General features: G+C 34.1%; 1 protein-coding gene across 10 annotated transcripts in view; it reads right to left on the bottom strand.

The window, feature by feature from the left end:
* Nucleotides 1–19,806, bottom strand: part of NBEA (neurobeachin) — a 453,154-nt gene that overhangs the window by 225,924 nt on the left and 207,424 nt on the right. For all 10 annotated transcript variants that reach the window (XM_039696621.1, XM_039696630.1, XM_039696627.1 and 7 more), the window contains 2 exons: nt 19,416–19,477; nt 7,105–7,169 (listed from right to left, as the gene is read on the bottom strand). In XM_039696621.1, coding sequence (XP_039552555.1) covers nt 7,105–7,169; nt 19,416–19,477 — 127 coding nt within the window. The remainder of the gene's footprint in view (nt 1–7,104; nt 7,170–19,415; nt 19,478–19,806) is intronic.

Below are 19,806 nucleotides of genomic sequence, written 5' to 3' on the forward strand. Positions count from 1 at the left end.
ACATTCTGTGAAGTCATTCAAATAAATAACCAGTGTCTGGGAGAACTTTCTTAGAATTTTGGCAATAGAGATGGTGATAATACTATACACAAACTGTATCAGAAACCTGTAAAAATATAAAATGCTTACAACACATCTAACTGTGGATTGAGGGGTTATTTGTACATCTATTATAACTGAAGGATAAAAATTCTTGTCTCACTAACTATCCTAACCTGGCTTTGCTATCCTGCAGTCATTTGCTCCTAGTAATAATCTCACACAGAGAGAAAGTGCTTATAGCTTCCATGCTGCTAGACAAAAGAATTGAGCTTATGTTACCCAGTCCTTCCTTTATTTGAAGCAAACTAAAAAACTCAGATCATTCCCAAACAGCAATTTTCAAAAAAGATTACCAAATGAACATTTGTTATAATTTAGCTAAGGTCTTGCTTCCTCTATTCATTCCTGAAGTTCTGCCAACTCACGTGTCCAGGGAAACAGATGTTTCTCTGACTTACTTTCATCATATGCCTGAAGATTTATTTAAAACAAAAAACAAAACCAAAAAAACAAAGCCTGGAAATGTGCCATGTTTTCATCAAACAGTTGTTTTGACAATTATTGCTCTTAATGGCATTCATAAGAAATGAAACCTATCATTGCACTGGCTATCTGCAATAGGATAGTTCATAAACTAGTCTAACTTAAAAGAGTTTGAAGTTCCAAAAGATGCAGTACTGCTATGAATCTTTGAAAGCAAATTCCTATAAACTTTGTAAAGTAATGTCTAACACAGAGGTCCCATTTCTTGCAAGACAGCAATGATAAAGAATACCCAAGAAAAAAGTTTGAAATTATAGCATGCAAACACTGGTTATTCAACTACAAATAAGCACACTGACAAGACAAATTTCATGGAGGGTAACTACAATTGTTTCAGAAATGTCTCAGAAGCTGTAACAGATTCAATAAAACTCAGAGATGACTACAAAGAATCTGTTCCACTCCCATAAAGACTTGCTATTTTGCAGAACAATTTTGTAAATCAAGAGGAATCTGTCTCTTTGTAACAGTGATTAGTCAGTAAACATGCATGGCCAGCAGTTACAACTGAGATGGCCTTTATCTCAGGATCAGCCTCCACTTTCAGATATGACCTGATGAGGCAATGCTAGAAGGGAAAAGGACGCCTCAAAACCTCTAACAGATCTAAGAACTGTAGGTGTACTGACCTCACAAGTAGACAGATGGTTACCATAACAATATACACTTTGTCTAACACAAACTACCTGTCAGGAGCTAGGACAAGGACAGCTATAGTAAGGGGTACAAAATTATAAACAAGCACATCTAAACAAGGGATACAAGATTGCACTTTAGCTGGAGTAGAAATACAGACATTCAGTGCCCACTTTTAAAGAAGTATCTATGAGAGGGATCCTCTACTAAAGGAATATGACATCTAGGATAAATTTCCATAATACAGCCACAGTTAATAAAGGATTCCTCTAACCAAAAGTTACACTTGGTGAGGATGACAATAAAGCAGCAGAATTTGGTTATACTTGTCAAAGACAGAATAGTCAAACACCTTTGCTCTTATTTATGGTTTCTAAGCTACTGCTTCATCAGTGTTAATTTCTGACTGTATTTGCATATATTGGATTTTGCACATCAGACCAGAATCCTTTGCATGTGGTAGCCCTGAGCTCCATATGGTCTGATGACCCAATATCTTGCCTTCTTGGATGATTCAGGTCAGGTCCCCATTCTGTCCTGTAATCAAGATCATGATCAAAACAGAAACAAGCAACAGCATCCATTTTGGACCCTACTACTAAATCAGTTCTTTGAGACCTTTTAAGAGATCCAACTCAGATGCACATCATAAATCAAATATGGCACTATAGATATACCTTTTAACACATGCCTGAAGATTTAAGTATTGCAGACAGTGAATAGTGGCTGTGAACTAATTTACCATAAAGCAAACATATCAGAATTGCCAAACAGCAAAGAGGATATCCAAAAGAAAATTTTATGTAGTTACCCCACAATCCTAGTTGAGGTAACAAGGAAAGAATGTAAGTTTTTATGAGCCTCTTTCCAGGACTGAATCAACAATTCATCAAAATTTAAAGAAACACTGATTTCCAGATTATTTAAACATGCTGTTATTTTTTTCCAAAGTATTTCAACAAAACAAGGCTTAAAAGAAAATGGCTTCCTGTGAATTTTAAGTATGCTCAGAGCTCCATATGTTGAATGCTAAAATATGTATTTTCATGGCTAAAGGCAGAAAGCACACTTACGTACAGACATGGAATTACAGGAGCAAAGTTTACAATTTTAAATCTGCGATTAAATATAGGCTTATGTTGCCTTAAATTTATATTATAATCAAACCACTTCTATTCAAAATGAATAAATTATATAAAAAGTAAAGGAAAATATTTAAATGAAAGGAACAAGATCATATCTTTAAAGAGGTGAGTGATGACAAAGCATAATGGGGAAAGGAAATGGATGATGAGGATAGTAATTCAGCTCTGAAAGATGAACAGATCATGACCTATAAAATCCATCTCTTAGGCAGGATAGATCCCTGAGATACTCTGCTTGTCAAAAACATTAAGCTAAGGTACAACCAATTAAACTTTGGACCCTGTTTAAATAGTAATTTTATCTATTCAGTTGTGCATCACTACAGAATGTAGACTTCTAATTGGTGCGTGAATATTGTGGGACCTTTCAAGTGTTAAGATAAATGATGTCCATTGTTACTCTTGTGACCACAAATCTGACTGTTTTATCTTTTTTTTTATCACAGAAAGCAAGCAGTTTGGCCATGGATGGTTCACCTTTTGTAAATCCATGTTGATTGTTCAATTACCTTCTCTTTCAAGCAGCCAGAATATCTTTCAAAGGGACTTGCTACATGGTCTTCCAAGGGCCAGAAGAAAAGATGACAAGCCTTTCCCCGGATTTTGAGGACTGTTTTAAAGATGAGTGTAACATATGCCTTTCTCCAGGCACCTGTAACCTTCCCAAATTTTCTTGACTTCTTGGATCAGTGATCAGCCTCACAAAGACTTTCACAACCATCAGATGTACCCCATCAGGTATCATGGGCTTGCATGGCACAAGTTGTTTCAAGGAATTCTTGACTCAGACCTTACCTACTGTTGGTAGATGTCCTCCTTGAACCCTTTCACTAAAGGAAGAGCCTTGATAAAATTTAGTGAAGATGGAGGCAAATAAGGCATTGAGCATCTCAGTCATATCTAAATGGGTGACTAAATCATCCACCCCATTCTACAACAATGACCAAGACACTTCCCTTGGTCAGCCTACTAATGAAGCTCTTGTTATCCTCAATATCTCTTCCAAGTTTCATTTCCAGCTGACTGCTGGTCTTCCCGACAATATTCCTTATGTGCTCACACTTTTAAATTCTTCCTTTCTAGCCAGCTTCTAGCTCCACCTCCTTTGTACTCTCTTTTTGTATCAGAGCTCTATAATAATTTCTTTTCCTGGCTGAACCACTCTCTTGCTACATATATATTTTTCCTGTTCCTGCACTTGGATAATGCTGTACTTAAAAGTCTGACACCTTTCAGAACTACCTTCAAGGAACACATTTGCCTCCCATGGGATCCGACTGACCCGTTTCCTGAATAGACTAAAATTTGCACTCATTCTGCTACTTTCAATCCTAATTTCCCTCAGGGCCTTGAACACCACTGTTTCATGGCAAGTACAGCCAAAGGTGCCATTAATTAATCACATTCAAAAATAATTCTTGCCTACTGGTAAATAGTAGATCCTGCTGTGTGTCAGTCTTAGCTATCTGATCCCGTATCCAGAAGTCATCCCCAGCAGTCTTCAGTAATTCTCCTCCCTACATGCATCCCACCTTGTTGCATGTCCAGAAGTTGTCAGGAAGGTTAAAAACCCTCATGGGCAACTAGGGTTTGTGATCCAGATACTTCAAGGGGTTTAGAGAATGCTTCTTCCTTTCTCCCACTCTGAATGGGTGGTCTGTAACACCACTGTGACTCTACTCTCATCCTGTGATATATGCTATCAACCAGACTATCTTCCATCCCACTGAAGAACTTCAAAAACCTGAACTGCTTCTTCACAGAGAAGGCAACACTCCTTCCTTGCTTTCTCTGGCTACCTTTTCCTAGGAAATTGTCTATTGCAGCACTTCTGTCATGCAGTGCAGGCTGTCCCACCAAAGCTTATTCATGTCTTTCAATCATATCATAGTTTTGTGATTGCATATGGAGTAATGTCTACTCCTAGTTGCCCAAGACATATGCATTTGCATACATATTTACTTGAGGTGGGTGCTCTTATCTCTTGTTTTTGTCAGTAAGCAGCCATTTTCTTTTGACCTCATCCATCATTACTCCACTTAAACATGGGCCATTGTCTCCCTCACATATCATTCCTAAAGAAGTCTTTTCATGTCTCCTTTCACAGCCAACATTGCAGATGCATCCAGCTCTAAAATTATGAAGCCTGTTTATGTGTACACCCCAATGTAAATCTGAAATCCTAATTAAGCTGCTGTCAGTGAAGCTCTTGACATGTGTGATATCCTCAACATCCCACATTCATAGCAGAAGACTGATTATATAGAAGCATAAAGTTCAAGATCATAACCAGGATGTCACTAAATCTTTCAGGTGTATTACATACCTTGAAAGAATTAATTTAAATCTGCAGTCAGATCTCTTGTTACACTAAAAGCTGTTACAAGAGTCCTATTTCTAGAAAGCTGTATCAGTATTGAATTCCAAAATTACATGTTATTCCGATCTTCCTAAAAAACCATTATCTATACCAAAACCCATCAGAAAGAGAGTAAATTAACCTATTTAAAATGAATGCAGCTTGTTAAAGTAACAGGAATATAGTTGTAATTGCTTAAACTACATCTATACCGAAATATTTAGTTTAAGAATATTTCCAATACATTAGAAATTCCTAAAGGCACTTAAATTATTTCAAGAAGAAATCACAAGAGTTAGGTACTCAGAAAATCACCTTATAGCATACTTATATTAAAATATAGGTGTCTAGCTGAAGATATTAAAAATGTGGACTTCTGCATTACATCTAAATATTTTCATCCACCTTAAAAAGAAGAATCTTTTGAAAAACTTTTGATTTATCTCCCAGGTCTCTCAAAATCTTACCCAGAAAGTCCTTCAAAATAGTCTTAGTCTTCATTTTGCTTTTAATAATTTAAAATTCAATCATTATTGCACAGCGATTATATGCAATTTTACATCCCATTAACCCTGCTTTGTTTTAATTATAAAGATCCTTTGTTAGATTCCTTTAAATGATCCAGTTTATAATTTCAGGTTATCCTAGGGAGCACTTTAATTCAGCTGCACATTCATCAACTGTTTATGTCCTGTTAATTGTTGACAACTGCACAATTGCATTCTCTAGCTATGATTGATGAATTGCATTCACAAGTTTAGCTATTAAGCAGAATAAATATTTATAACAATTTGCAGTTAAAGGATTGTTATTTTTTTCCCCAAAAGGGTACATTAAAAACAAACAGGCTGATTGCAAAGAAAAGCATTTCAGTAACACACACATACTTATTCTAAAACACCTTTCTGAGAAAAGTATGGGGTGGAACGTGTGTCCAAGGGCAGCTTGATTAGACATTCCTATGACTGGATTTAAGGAGTGGTTCTTAAATGTTACTTATTTTTGAAAAGTCATCGTTAGAGGGGATTAGAATGTCCACTGGTATCTTAAAACCTGACTGCTAAACATATGCAGATATAGGACTTGTTCAGAACAGACATTTTATCAATAGTGAGCATGCAATAATATCTGATCTCAATATCCTGGCTGAGATAATAAAAAAAGGTCCAAATGGTATTGCATATTGCTATCCAAGAACATAAGCTTACTATAATTATTTAGTCTGTTGCCAGGTACAATTTCTTGTACAATGTGCAGTACACGACCCAATCAGTCGAACCCTGTTATGGTGTAAAAACTCATATTTGCCCCTCACAGCAAGAAGAATTTCCAATGGTGGAGCTTATGTTTCCTATTGCTATATAGCACTATAACTTCAGTGTGCACAGGAAATCAAGGAGAATTTGTACCAGCCAAATACTGGGTAATAACACACTCTTTTTTTTTTTTTTTTTTTGATACTCATACTCCTATATTTCTATACTCTGACTTTTTTTTCTAAACTTTCTTTCAAATAAATGCATGATTTAACCACCAAAATATCAGCTAGACAAAAAATATCCTACAAATATCTTTGATACTTCACTTTAATAATTAGATATCATTGATGAAAAAATAAATCACACATAAAATGACAAGATCTCTTCAACAGGTGTATTGCTATTTTTACTTTTTAGCTGCGCATAACAAAATGTGTAGATTCAAATGGATTTAACGTATTGACCAATACAATTCAGACACATTGCCTGAGTGGTTTTGTTTGTCTTGGGTATGTTCCTACCAGAACGGCCAAAAATTCTCCCTTTGCTTCCCAGCTTGCTGGCTGGAAGTAATGAGAAACAATGCACAGACTAGAACACATACAATTAAAATTACTTGAAGATTGGTAAAAAATTTCATTAAAAATTTTAAAATCAAGGAAGCTCATATAAACATAATGTCATGTGTGGTTTGCAGGACTCAAATTGGTTGGAAATTCTAGATAAAATAATAATGAAATTATAGTATAGAGAAGTATGTCTGTAAAATGAATGCTGTGCTCCTAAAACAGATGGAGCAGCAGATGGTTTTACAGATTGGGCTCCCTGGACTGTCTGGGTGAAACAACCTTGCTGCTCTGGAGAATGGTGGTTCAGTTCTCAGATAACCTTAAACTTATATATGGTTCAAGGGAATTCTATTTCTTTCTGTCAATAAACAAATTTTTCAAAATTTACACATTTATAAATTAAATATTTACTATATAAAGTATCTATACAATAAATCTCTTAATTAACATGGCCTTTTCACAATCTTTTTGAACAGATGGTGAGGAAGTATTATCACCCAATGGAATAAATGCAAAATGACTACTTGTTCAAAAGCTTTAAAATTCATTACCTTCCTTCATTGATGAGCTCAATAAATGCAAGTCCTGCATTCTTCTGAATAGAATTTTGCCATTCCTAAGAAGATAAAACATAACATGATCAAAACCCAAGGATTTTAAACCACATTTTTGAAGCTGACCCTGGTGACTTCCTAAGGAGATTGAATTTAGGCAGAACTTCTTAATTCCCCCCAACACTCCCCCCCATCAAAAGAATGATCTGATAATTTAAAAAACCCTGTAATTCATTCAGATTTTCAAATAAATTTTAGGTGGTAGTGTCTTCTTTTTCACCCTTAAGCAAGCTTTAGCATCCTTGTCTAGAGAATAAGAAAACACATCTCGTTTCTGCAGTTCATGTAGTTGCCCAATGAACCTCAGTGCAACAAAGTACCTTCTTCATGTTGCTTCACTGCTACACCTTGCACATTTTAATATAAAGGACAGCCAAAAATCTGTGTAAAATCCACCCTCAGAGTTCAATTTTTGCTTCTTTCTGATTATAAGTGAAAACAAAACCAGCCTATTATACCAAACTAATTTTTTATTATTGATTTACTGTTACCATGGATTTTCAAGATGAAACTTCAAACTAATCTAAAACACCTAACTGATATTAAATTTAACAGGATTTTACTTCATATACCACTAAGTTAAAGAAAAGTTTCACACTGCATCACAAATAGCTTCTGCCATGCAACCACTGCTTCCATCACATCAAGAATTCTGATACTTGAGATGAAAAAGAATTGATCTCTAACAAGTAAATATTACTTTCTTTTGTGATAATTCCTTAAAAATTTCCTCTGCATCATAATGAAAAAAACCAAACCAAAGTATATTAGCTGGATAGCAGAGAGAATTCCTAGACTAAAACTATATGTTGTCAATGGGTAGATGGTTACAGTTACAGAACTTTTCCTTTAATATATTAATTTTTTTTTTTCCAAGAGTAAAAAGTCAGGCAGAAATTCACAATTCTTTTTCCCTCATATGGGTGAAAAAAAAAATAGCTTTCCATAGATAAGGAAATTTTCTCAAAGAACAGCTGTGAAATCTAGTCACTAATTGCAAAGTGCTTACTGATTATACAAATTTACAGATATGACCAAGTCATGCATCTTAAAAAAATCCCAACAACAACAATCTAATACTCTTGAATGGTTTTATAAAAGGCAAGCTACTGAAATATCCAAATATTGAACATTCTCTTGACCCGTGGCTGAGCAGGTAACTCCTGGTCTGGTTAGGGAAGACAGAGTATCAGCACCCAAGCCTCTAGCTTATGAGCTAGAAAACCATTGTAACAGATCCTTTCTTCAGTGCCATTCATTTTGTTATTTTTCAAATCTAGTAACTGAAGATAATGATATAACTTTTGGAAACAGTTAAATCATCTGTGTTGAGTAGAAAATCACTCTGAGAAACTAAGAATGAAATAATTCAATTACCTAAACACAGGCACCTTGAGACATGTTAAGAAACAAAAGTCTGGGTTAGAGATAGTAGTCAAAGTACAGCATTTTTTTTTATCAGAGGCTTTTACTGTACACTATACAAACCACTATCAGCATTTTCTTTTGATATGCTTTTCTACACCACAGCTGCCATGACTTTGCAGTCAGAAAAGAAGTTGAAAAGAAAAAGGAGAAAGGAATAAAGGCTTCCTAAGACAGGTCGAAGAAAGCATGCTGATTAAATTTTTAAAAGGTAATGGAGGGTCTTTCTGTGTCTGAAAAAGTCCAAGAGATTCTTGCAAGTATTTTGCCAGATCTTCCTGCTCAGTTTTAACGTCTCAGATTTTGCAGGACATCCAAAATGGCTAACTGGATTTTATGTGAGATATCTTAAATTGCCTAAAAAGCCACTAAGAAGACATCTATATGGAAGCAAAAAAATCACTTCTTATATCTCCATAGGTGGAAAATCTCATCACTTTATCTGAAGTAATTATTAATGGTAAAAATGTTTTAAACTTGATCAACTATCTACCCAAAACTAGTGAAAAACATAATGATGCAAAACATGGAAAGAAATTAGGATTCATGGTTCATACATTGTTTCACTACAAAGTAGCTACTACAAGATTTAGAAAAGACTCTCAATCCTCCGTTAATCCATAAATAAGGGAATAATCATTACTGCCACAATTTTATTTCACTTTTAGGCATAATTTAACAAACAGATTCATGATCCTGAGAGATGACCTATATATGTGAAGAGGGACCTGGTTTTCTTTTTTTTTCATTTTGTTTTTAGAAGATGCAAACAATAGATTGAAAATATTTTTCCATGCCAGCATTACAGTTGCATTTGCAATGGTCATTCATGTCATCGCATGTACTTTAAGAACTGGATTAAGATGTGGAGTAATTTTGTTTATATTCTTTTGGATTCCAAAGGAATCTTTCTCAACCCCAAAATGCAAGAAGTGGAAAAACAGACAGTAGTTGGAAGATTTATGCTACAGCCAGGTGGAATCACAGAACAGTCATGTGGTTATTAGCAGCTAAGTGCCTGAATGACTAGACTACATCTCATGTGGTTTTGGTGTATCATGAATCTTCTGGGCCTTAGAGCAAGAGCTCAAAGCCTTTTCCATGCCTCAAAAATGATGGTAGCAATTAGGTGCTGAAATAACAGAAGCATTTGACAAAATCATGTACAAGACAACAACTTCTATACAAGAATGCATGGATCTCTCTTCCCCTGGGGCTCCTGCTTGGTAGGCAGTGGTGATGACTCAATAAGGTGGGGTGTAGAAGACTCAGAGGCTGTCTAACACTGACAGTGTTCAAGAATGATGACACCACTTCTTTGTACTAAAAACAGAACAGAAATTTAGTTTTTGACTCTATTGATAAATAAATTTAAAAAATTGTCTTCACGCATAATCATTAAGCGTTGTGACTTTAGACATTCAGTTCAATTATTATTTTATACTTCCAGTATGGCTTTGTTGTAAATAATTTTTATTATGCAAAATGCTATTGAATTATATTCATAAAAAATGTACTAAATTATTAGGATAATGGAAATTGCCACATTCCTTAATTTCTCCTCCTAATCTATTCTGTCATTGCTTGAAAAATGTCAATGCATAGAGAATGCATCAGTACCATGTCCTTAAAAGAAGGTTCAGACTGAAACCTGTTGTGAAACTCTTCATGCAGAGGACAGGAGATGAATTGAATAACACAGTACAGATATTGCTTGAAATTCAGATTTTTTTTAAACATGACGTACATTCATTTACTCTCTGATATCATTACAATTTTTGCTTTTGAGTGTATTTTCCAAGTTCTAGTTCTTTAAAAATCTCCAATCTCCAGAAAATATACAAAAAAAAAAAAAAAAAAAAAAAGAAAGAAAAAAGCAATATTAGTCGAAGCAAAAAACATTGATAATGGAAAATTTGCACTGGAAAAATAGTAGTGGAGGGGTCAAAAAGGAAAAACTAGACTTGACAGGTTAATAACTTCTTTTAGTTTATAGTATTTTTTTTCCAAATAATATTTTGCTTACAATTTTTACATTTTTATTCATGGTATCTAGAATATGTATTTTAAAAAGTCTTGTGATAATGTAGTAGAGTTATATAAAAAAGACATTGTGATTCTCAGAGTTCTCTCACCCTTTCCACTTTCTGCAAGTAACTCTAAATTTATGTAAGAAGTTTCAAGTTTCTCAAAGGAGTGCAGTTAATGAAAGAGAGAGATACCTGGTGTAGTAACCATCCTACAATTCTCCTCGAACTACAGGTGCTACTGTGTCAATCAGTTTTATCTTCATTGGACTTCTCTCTTTCGATGTCTTAAATTGAACTGAGTTTAATTTGTTTTTGTCATACTGAACATTTAGTGAATTTTCTAGTCTAAGATATTGATAACTCAGTTGACACCTCAATACTTTGATCATTGTAATTGAAACTTATTGAGAAAGATGAAATTCTATTATACCAACTTTATTCTTTCTATATCCGTGAATACATTTAATGGAAAACCTTGTATGGATCTGAACAAGCGCTAGTTTTCATCTGGAGAAGGAAATAGAAACTATAAAAATGTGTTTGCAATTCACAACATGCATGTAATTTAGCTTGGGTTTGAACTCTATGTTATGGAGTTACCTCCTAAAATCACCAATAACTTCCTAGCCAAAAATCACCAATAACTTGCTTTACTTCATTTAGGAGGAAATAATCAAAAGAAATGTTACATGATATATGAAATGTTTTGCGGTTTTTTTATGGCAGAAAACTGTGTTCATTAAAAGCAGGTAAAAACAGGTAGAAACAGGAAAACTGATTTCAAGACACAGTCACAATTTTTTGAGATAATTATACTGTTTTTAAGATCATAGAATTGTCCTTTCCAGTCCTAGAAGAATTTACCTAAAGGTATTGGAGTCTGAAAACCTTGCATTATTGTTTGGAATGAGAATCAGTTCTAAGAATTCCAGTGACACTGCCTGTATTCTTCTCTCATACTCACATATATACTGCTGATAGAGGATAAAAAAAATGTACTCTTGGTCTACTATTTCAATAAATTTGGGATCAATGTTAGGTTTTTGTAATTGGTCATCCATTTTAAAAGTGGCTATTTCCCACAATAAGCAAGTTGCAGAATGACTGACGACATCCTCCTGGAAGGAAAATCTGCAAGTATTGGATTACTCCTGGCCTCTGGCCAAATTCCAGAAAGGAAAAGAATGTGAAACTTTCATAACACTATTTACATAAATACGAAATTAATAAAACAAAGGTAATAGAAAGTTTTGGATTACAGTTTCACAAGACTACAGCCTCATTTTTCCTCTATTCTCTTGACTTTAAATAATATGCTAATGTTTCGCTTTCTTGGAAACACATAGACACATTGCCCTTCTGATCACCTGTGGTAATTGCCCAATTTATCTTGAATGAAGTCAAACATTCCCAGAGGAACATTTCATAGGTATCGTGGAAGGAAAAAAAAAAAGCAAAAAACCTACAATTGCAAAAACATTATTCAAACAACACTAGGGAAATGACTAAATTTATTTAGAAAATTAACCTTCATCATCTTGTAGAAATCCTGCATATCTTCTAATAAAGGCAAAATATATATGCTACAAGATATACATATCTCCATGACTTCTAGAGCTCACCTTCTGACTGGAAAAATATTTTTTTCAATTAAGATATACTAAAATTATTATTAACAACATGTATACTTTGTATGGCAATTTATCCTAAATGCCAGTCCACTTTTTACTCAACCACTCTTTGATGTTAGGGATAGATAACTGATTTGAAGTCGTCTCAAAATAAACAAATAAATAAATCTTTGGATGTACAGAAAAGTGGTCCTCAGATTGTCTCCATTGTCGTGAACCCCATTATAGTGAACACCCTGAAAGCTGTGGTATATTTATTATTTTTGACAGGCTCCAGTAATGAGCTTTGTATTCTTTCCCAGCCCTTCAAGAAATACCAACTCATTCTGACTTTCTAGGTATTTCTTCCAGGTCTCAGATCCTTCTCAGTTGTGTAGTAGCTTTATAGAGAAGTCAGTGGAAGACACCTTGCCACATTAAATACAGAGACTGATTCTTACACTTTCCTGATTCTGCATGTCTTGCCATGAATCCAGAAAATGTTCACATCAGCTTCTCACTCATGTATATTCTTTCATATTATTTGACAAAAGTACTCTGACAAGGACAGACAAAAGAAAGGGTCTGAAGTCCCTTGATAACTCTGGTATAAGATAAAAAAGAAAACATCCTGCTTATTACTAAAAGCAAAACACAGAATTAGTTTTCTAAATATATGGGAATCTCTAATGACACCTCACAGAATGATAAAGTAATATCCCTCAACAAGTAGGAAAGAATATACTAATGGTTTCTATTTGAAAGTTAGATTATCAGAAGCAGATGATCAAGAGATGAAGATAGATTGGGCTGGAAGACATTCCACACATGGACAATGCAAGAAAATTCTGATACCCCTTTAGAGTATACAAAAAAAAAAATAGGTAATGAAAAACTATCATCTTCTGGCAAATAGTTTTCCAGATCGTTCACCAGAACACCAGAATTCCTTAAAGCAGGTAAGAAATGCCAAGGGAGGGAAAATAAGTCTTAAAAAAAAAAAACAAAAACCACAAAAAACCATCTCCCCAGAAAACCACTTAATTTTAGAGAAAAACCCCAACAAACACATAAAGGGAAAAATTTTTGGCTTCTCCTGTAGTTTGTACTGAAGTTCATTTAGGAAATTACACTAAGTGTGTATAACAACCTATTTCTGTATAGGCCATGTGGTGTATTATGAAGAGCCCAAAATCAACATTAGAACTTAAGTATGTGTTTAAGCTGTACCATATTTGATATTGCATAAGAACACAGAAGAAATATCCCCTCCCTCTTGACAGACCTTTATGTAGGCCAAATAGGATAAGAATCTTATAGAAAGTACTCACTTCATCTACAAAGATTTCGGTTATTGGACTTTGAGTCTGTGGTAAAATGTGAAGATACAAAGCTGTTATGAAGCAACATTACTGAAAATGTTATACAGATTTCTAGCGCCTTGCCCAGCATACAAAAATCTGTGAGTTTTTTTTCTTTATTTTAACTTCTTGCTTTAGCTCTAACTTCTCCCACTAAATGCCAAAATTCCTTTCTTGTATCTTGACTCTTACAGACGCAGCCTGCCTTTCCTAGAGCCCCAGCCATCGATCTGCCACCTGCTATAAACTGTTGGTTTCATGGCTACCTTAGAAGCATAACCAGGTAAAAATAACTTTTTTACTCAGAGTTAATTTTTGATTTGATGTGTCTGTTTTCACCATTACACATCCTGATGAAAGGGATCAGCAGCAACATGGAGCTAGGCATGGAGAAGGTACGATACATCGGCAAGTGTAATGTTGGCCAGAGAGAAGCCTAAACTGACCACTAAAACTGTAGCCTAACAGTGTGGTTCCATTAGATGCAGAGATCTGAATTTACAGCTTGCTGCTGTGAAAACATGAGTTGTGTTTTCTCCTCTGTGCTCCCAGTTTTTCAATCCTGAATCCTTTGAGTAGTTCTGGCGACTTTTGAACAAGGCTCTTAGCTGAACAGTCACTAAACCAGGGAGCAAATGTCTGAGTAGTTTTCTCATGTGTTTGTGAGTTACTCTTGTGAATATCAGCACTGGTATGAAAGTGGGGTTCACAGAGAAGAAGCTGCAGGGTGGAAGTAATGTAGCAGATACAGAACTTTGTTAGGAAAAATGTTTTAAAGATATGCTGGAAAAGAGGATTATTGAAACAATAAGTTTCTGTATGTTTGCATGTGTGTTACTATGCATCATTCCCCTGTCAAAAATCAAATTTTAAGTCAGACTTTTGCAGTGATATTATATGCAGAGTTGTCTCCTATTACTAATTACTAATTTTTGTATTACTAATACAAAAACAGAGGCAATGGATAATACAACAGAACAAATAGAAAAACACAAGCAAAGGTAAACACCCAACTTGTTCCGTGATAAGGAAAAGAGAGATTAAAAAATTATATCCTCATAGGAATTTGCATAACCAACACTAATTTCATCATTGAAGTTATATCAAACTTAATTTCCTAACTAGATTAAGTTGTAGGGGTTTTTTTCCCCCTTAGATTTAAGGGAAACAGTTATTATTTAATTTATCTTCAGCCTTTCCTATTGCAGTTGGTGTCAAAAAGACAAATAGCAAACACTTCTGTAACCGTTCTGCTATCACAGTTACTCTGAAAGTGCAATCGCTTATTTAACAAAAATTATAGACTATGAGAACTCTAGGAATACCTCTGGAAGGAGACCAAGAAATATAATTAAAGTTGAATCTAATACTGGCAATAAGAGTAAAAAGACAAGAAATATTACAGAAAAGGAAAATATATAATGAAAAGTAAAATGTTTCTGTACAGCAAAGCTGGGCAACTCCTTCTTAAACTCTTATAGAAAGCCTTAATACAGTATGTTTAGTATCAAGAATTGTGCACTGTGCTTCTACTACCTGAATTGCACATTTCAAGGCATCTTCTGGTCACTCTGCAAGAACCAGAAAAAGGTTGTTGTTATCGTTAAAAAAAAAAAAAAAAAAAAATTCCTTGGTTTCTGTGTTGATCAATTGCCAGTTTCTGAAGAATTATCCCATACTTTGAGGCAGAAAGTACGTCTAGATCTGCTGGTGTTTACTGAAATCCCTGCAGTGCCTGGTTGATCGGCCTTTATTCTCAGAGATAAAACAACCACAAAATTTATTTTCTGATGATTGCCTTTGAATTTAGACAAGCCAGGCACATCTTTGGGGTATTTTTTTATTTGTTCCTTTGTTTTTACACCTCTCCATAATGTGCAACTAATTTCTAATTTTGATATCGTTCCGAATTTTTTCTGCCACTTAGGACAATGAAGCATTTATCCTCACAATAATTATATTTTCAAACAGACCGAGTAACAAGATGTCTTAAATAATAAATCAGTATTTTCTTTTAAAGAAAATTAATTTCTCTTGTAAATAGATAAGATACAGAAAAATACAAGTGGTATAAGATAAAACTCCTTTGGGACACAACAACTCAATTTCTTCAGAAGGTGTCTCCCTAAAGAGAAGAATCCACAAAAGATTTGGAAGTAATTAGAAACTATTGTAGCATTTTGGTTAGGAAAAAAAATAAAGAAAAAATAATATGAAAAAAGTAGTTAAAATCTAAATCTGATGTAAGAAAGAACTACACTGCAAAAATTGATGCATTTTTCTAATACTGCATGGCTTATTGAAGAAATCTGCCACTCCAACAGCAACACAGCTGTGACTTGCTCAGCTAGGCTGAGAGAACAAAGACCAGCTAATCAAGCACAGATATTGTCAAACATAACACATCTTCATCCATTTTATGTTAAAATAGACTAAATACAAATAAAAAGGCCAATCTTAGGAAATGTGAAAATCATTATATGTTTATCATAAATTATTTAGAAATCTTTCTTTCAAGTGCTTGGATGTGTGGTTGTGGTTTACATAAGAAATATAGAAAAGAAAGCCTTCAAATTAACCTGAATTTTAATCTAGTACAGATAATGCAAGTTACAGTACAAGAAAGATTCTGAAAACACAGAGGAGTGCTTTTTGTTCTTCCCCAAACCTGCAAATGATGTACCATCCATACAGGAGTTCCTTTAAAACTTAATACGTATTTTTCACAGAAACTCCAAATTCCTTTGGGGAAAAGGCTTGATTGCATAGTCCTCAGAGCCTAAAAGGCTGCCCATATGAACTGAATTATCCATGACATGTACCTTCAGACATTTGTAATGTGATATTTCATGTAAATTTAGACCATACCTTGGATGTGAGCCGCTGGCAATGTTGATTTTATTCAGGAGCTCAGATAAGAAAAAAAATTCTGACATCCTTGCTAATCTGTAGTCGTTAACATGGAATTTCCAACATAAAAAGCATAAAAGCATCTAATTTGCTGTAGCAAATGAAAGGAAAACAAACTTTGCATTTCCCTTTCCTTTTCAATGTCTAAAGTTACTCTGTTCTGTGCAAACAAAATTGTACTTTTCAAAGGTTTTTATTATCGCCATCTATCTTTTGAGTGACACTTTTCAAACTTCCCCACATAATCTGTAAAATGTCATTCAATTTGAACATGAAGGATTTACCCACATTACGAAGAAAAGCCCTATTTACACTGGGATTATTAAAAACCCACAAACTATATGCTTTATGCAGTCTTTCCAGTTCACATTGCTTAATTGGTCATAAGGTAAAACCTCAGGTATCACTGTTTCTTCTTTATATAGAGATGAATTATCCTCATTTGCTGTGGACAACATCTCCTATGATCCTAATTCCAAGTTCTGCTAACATTAGGCTGGATTATGATATTTGCCTGTCATTTTCTTCTAGCCATTTTACGTATTACAATTTTCATAGCATTTATCTCATGTTTTCTTTTGACAGATAGTTTTAAAATGTAAATAACAAAAAAAAAAATCTTCCCTGTTGCCTCAAACCATGACACCTGTAGATGACTAGAAGTGCAGACTGGTTTGTCTACACCTATAGGATAAACCACTATATTCTGTGGAAATGCTGCTGTTCAGAAGAATATTCCAGAGGTCAGGAAGGTGAGGGGAGGAGACTTCAATTTGCACCACTACAGCCCCCTGTTGACCAGTTCCTGTAGAAACAATTACCATGACTCTCCCAACTAACACTACAGCATTAACTCCTGAAAAACTTCCTAATAAATGGACATCCAGAGACAAAATCCTCCTTATTTAGAAGGCAAGGAAACAACCCCGAAGTATCAGATGGGGTATAAAACTAAAGGCTTGCAATTTCCTCAAATAGGTAGATGTAAAAGAGTTCTTCCAAGCAAACACTGAAGAAAATAAATACACGTTTGAAGCTTCAAAATGATTAGGCGCTTCTCCTTGTTCCAGGTATAAAGTGAACCTTATTTTTAAAATACTTTGAAATAAAACCCAACATATACAGCAGTCATAAAAATAACAAATTGATTTTTGCTGCATTTGTTATGTGCTTTACTGAGATGTCTAAAGAAAGAGCATTGCAGAAAGAGCTTAAATTTCTCTCTCTTCCTTTCAATCAATATTTGAGGCAAAGTTTCATCTCTAGGGCCCTTAATGGCAGGAATTCCTGGAGCCAGCAAATGAGTAATGTTAAACCTATGATTAGATGATGAGGCCATCAAAGACACTAGACCCTAATGCTACATTCCACTTTATTCTTGAGAACTGCAGTGAAACCAAAGGCTAGGGAAGAAAGGACTATAAGTTTATTCTTTCCCTTGAAAATATGTTTCAGGAGCTGCTAAAAATAGAAGAAAAAAGTTGCATGACATGAACATTCGACTCAAATGCCTTAATGGATCTTTTGGAATTTTCTTGGAACCCAGGACTTCACCATTATTAGGTAACAAATTTTTCAAGTGCCCTGCTAGAGAAGGTTTGAAGTTGAAATCCCACTGAGGATTCCTGCCAGGGATGTATTTTTCTTTTTCTTTTCCCTAACTGATATCCCTCTAAAAGAGGGAGAAAAAAAAAGGAAGAGGAAAAAAAATACAAAGGAAAACAAGATTTAATGATTTCCTTATGACACAAGCTTGAAGAAATGCAACCTACAGACAGGCAAGGTAAGTTGGAACACTCTCCCCTAAAACCACTTGTAAATGTTTATTATTTTCAGATAGATTTCTCAAAAGTAGATCTTCATTTCAATGGTCCCTAGAAATGCCTTTGTTTACAGTTTACTTTTGGTGTACTCTGTTGATGTGCAGTAATGTATGCTTAAGAAAAGCTACAAATAAGTAATTGTCTTTGATAATAATATAATAATTTAACCTGGGAATTTTATACACAAACTTGTTTTGAGTTGAACTGGTATTATAGTTCTGTGAGAAATGTGGTTAATGCAATGTTATAATTTTTTAGAGAAGTATAAAAACTTGCGAAGTTATTGGGATCTGTTGGGAAATCAAAATTTTCTTACATTCTACAAAGTTAACAAAGTTCTAAAATGTTTGCTGATAGCGTCTTATTGGCAGTTTAAAGCAAAAGGGTATATACACAATATTAGCCAATAACACTTCTAGCAAAACAAATAATATGAAAATTGAGATATAAATAATCCAAACAGTATGAGAAACTAGTTTAGCATTCAATATTTTATTTTTGAAAGCATTTCAAAATATTAATTAATTTGGATTTCTGAGAAACCCATTACTGCTGTGTTAAAACCCCAATAATTAACCACAGAATTTTCATGTAGAAATGTTCTGCTTCTGCCAGACTTGAGGACTACTTAATCCATGTTCCTCTGCTTTTTATATACTGACAGCTACGTAAAATATTCAATGTTATGTCATGTATATCAAAAGTAATAAAGTCAGCACAAAGTAATGTTTTAAAAAAATCACTAAGACAAATTTCAACATAAAATTATGACCACAGTATCCTACTTACATATTCTAAATAAGAACAGGCTTGCAGGAGAGCTCATACACAGAGAAAATGCATAATGTACATCCACGCACTTTTAGAACATAAATGCAAATATACCTTGCATACCCTGTGAATATAGAAAAACTGTAGAATGACTATCTAAAAAAAAAAAATCTACAATTTATGTATTAGCAGAAGAAACTAATTTGGGGTTTTTTTTGTAATGAAATGGAAGAATGAAACAAACTGCCAGATACAATTCCTTGGCTGACAGTGATTACACAAGGAAATTAATACAATCAAAACCAGAGAATGTCTTACCTGTGAACAAAGCAGCATAACCAGTTCAACCACTGAAGTGCTTGACTTCATACAAACAAGACCTGCAATAAACAGTCAAAAATTAGTTTAAAAGATGGTGGTATTTTGATATTATAGCTCAATCGTTCCAGAAATCCATAAAATATATAAATGTATATTTTTTATAACTCAGAATAAAAGAAGTTTCAAGCATGATTAACTGAGAATTTGAGTTTTAAGAATATTTAAATGTTTGTGAAAATCACCTGGAATAATCTAGAGCAGTTCAGGACAGAATGTCTTCTAATTATTGTTGGCATTTAGCATAGTTTTTTAAAATAAATAAATAAATATTGGCATAATCTGAAGCAATTTAATGTATGATAAACATAAGTTAACAGCTTTTGAATAA

This window comes from Passer montanus, unplaced genomic scaffold (assembly GCF_014805655.1).
Source record: "Passer montanus isolate IOZ18808 unplaced genomic scaffold, ASM1480565v1 scaffold99, whole genome shotgun sequence".
NCBI lineage: Eukaryota > Metazoa > Chordata > Aves > Passeriformes > Passeridae > Passer > Passer montanus.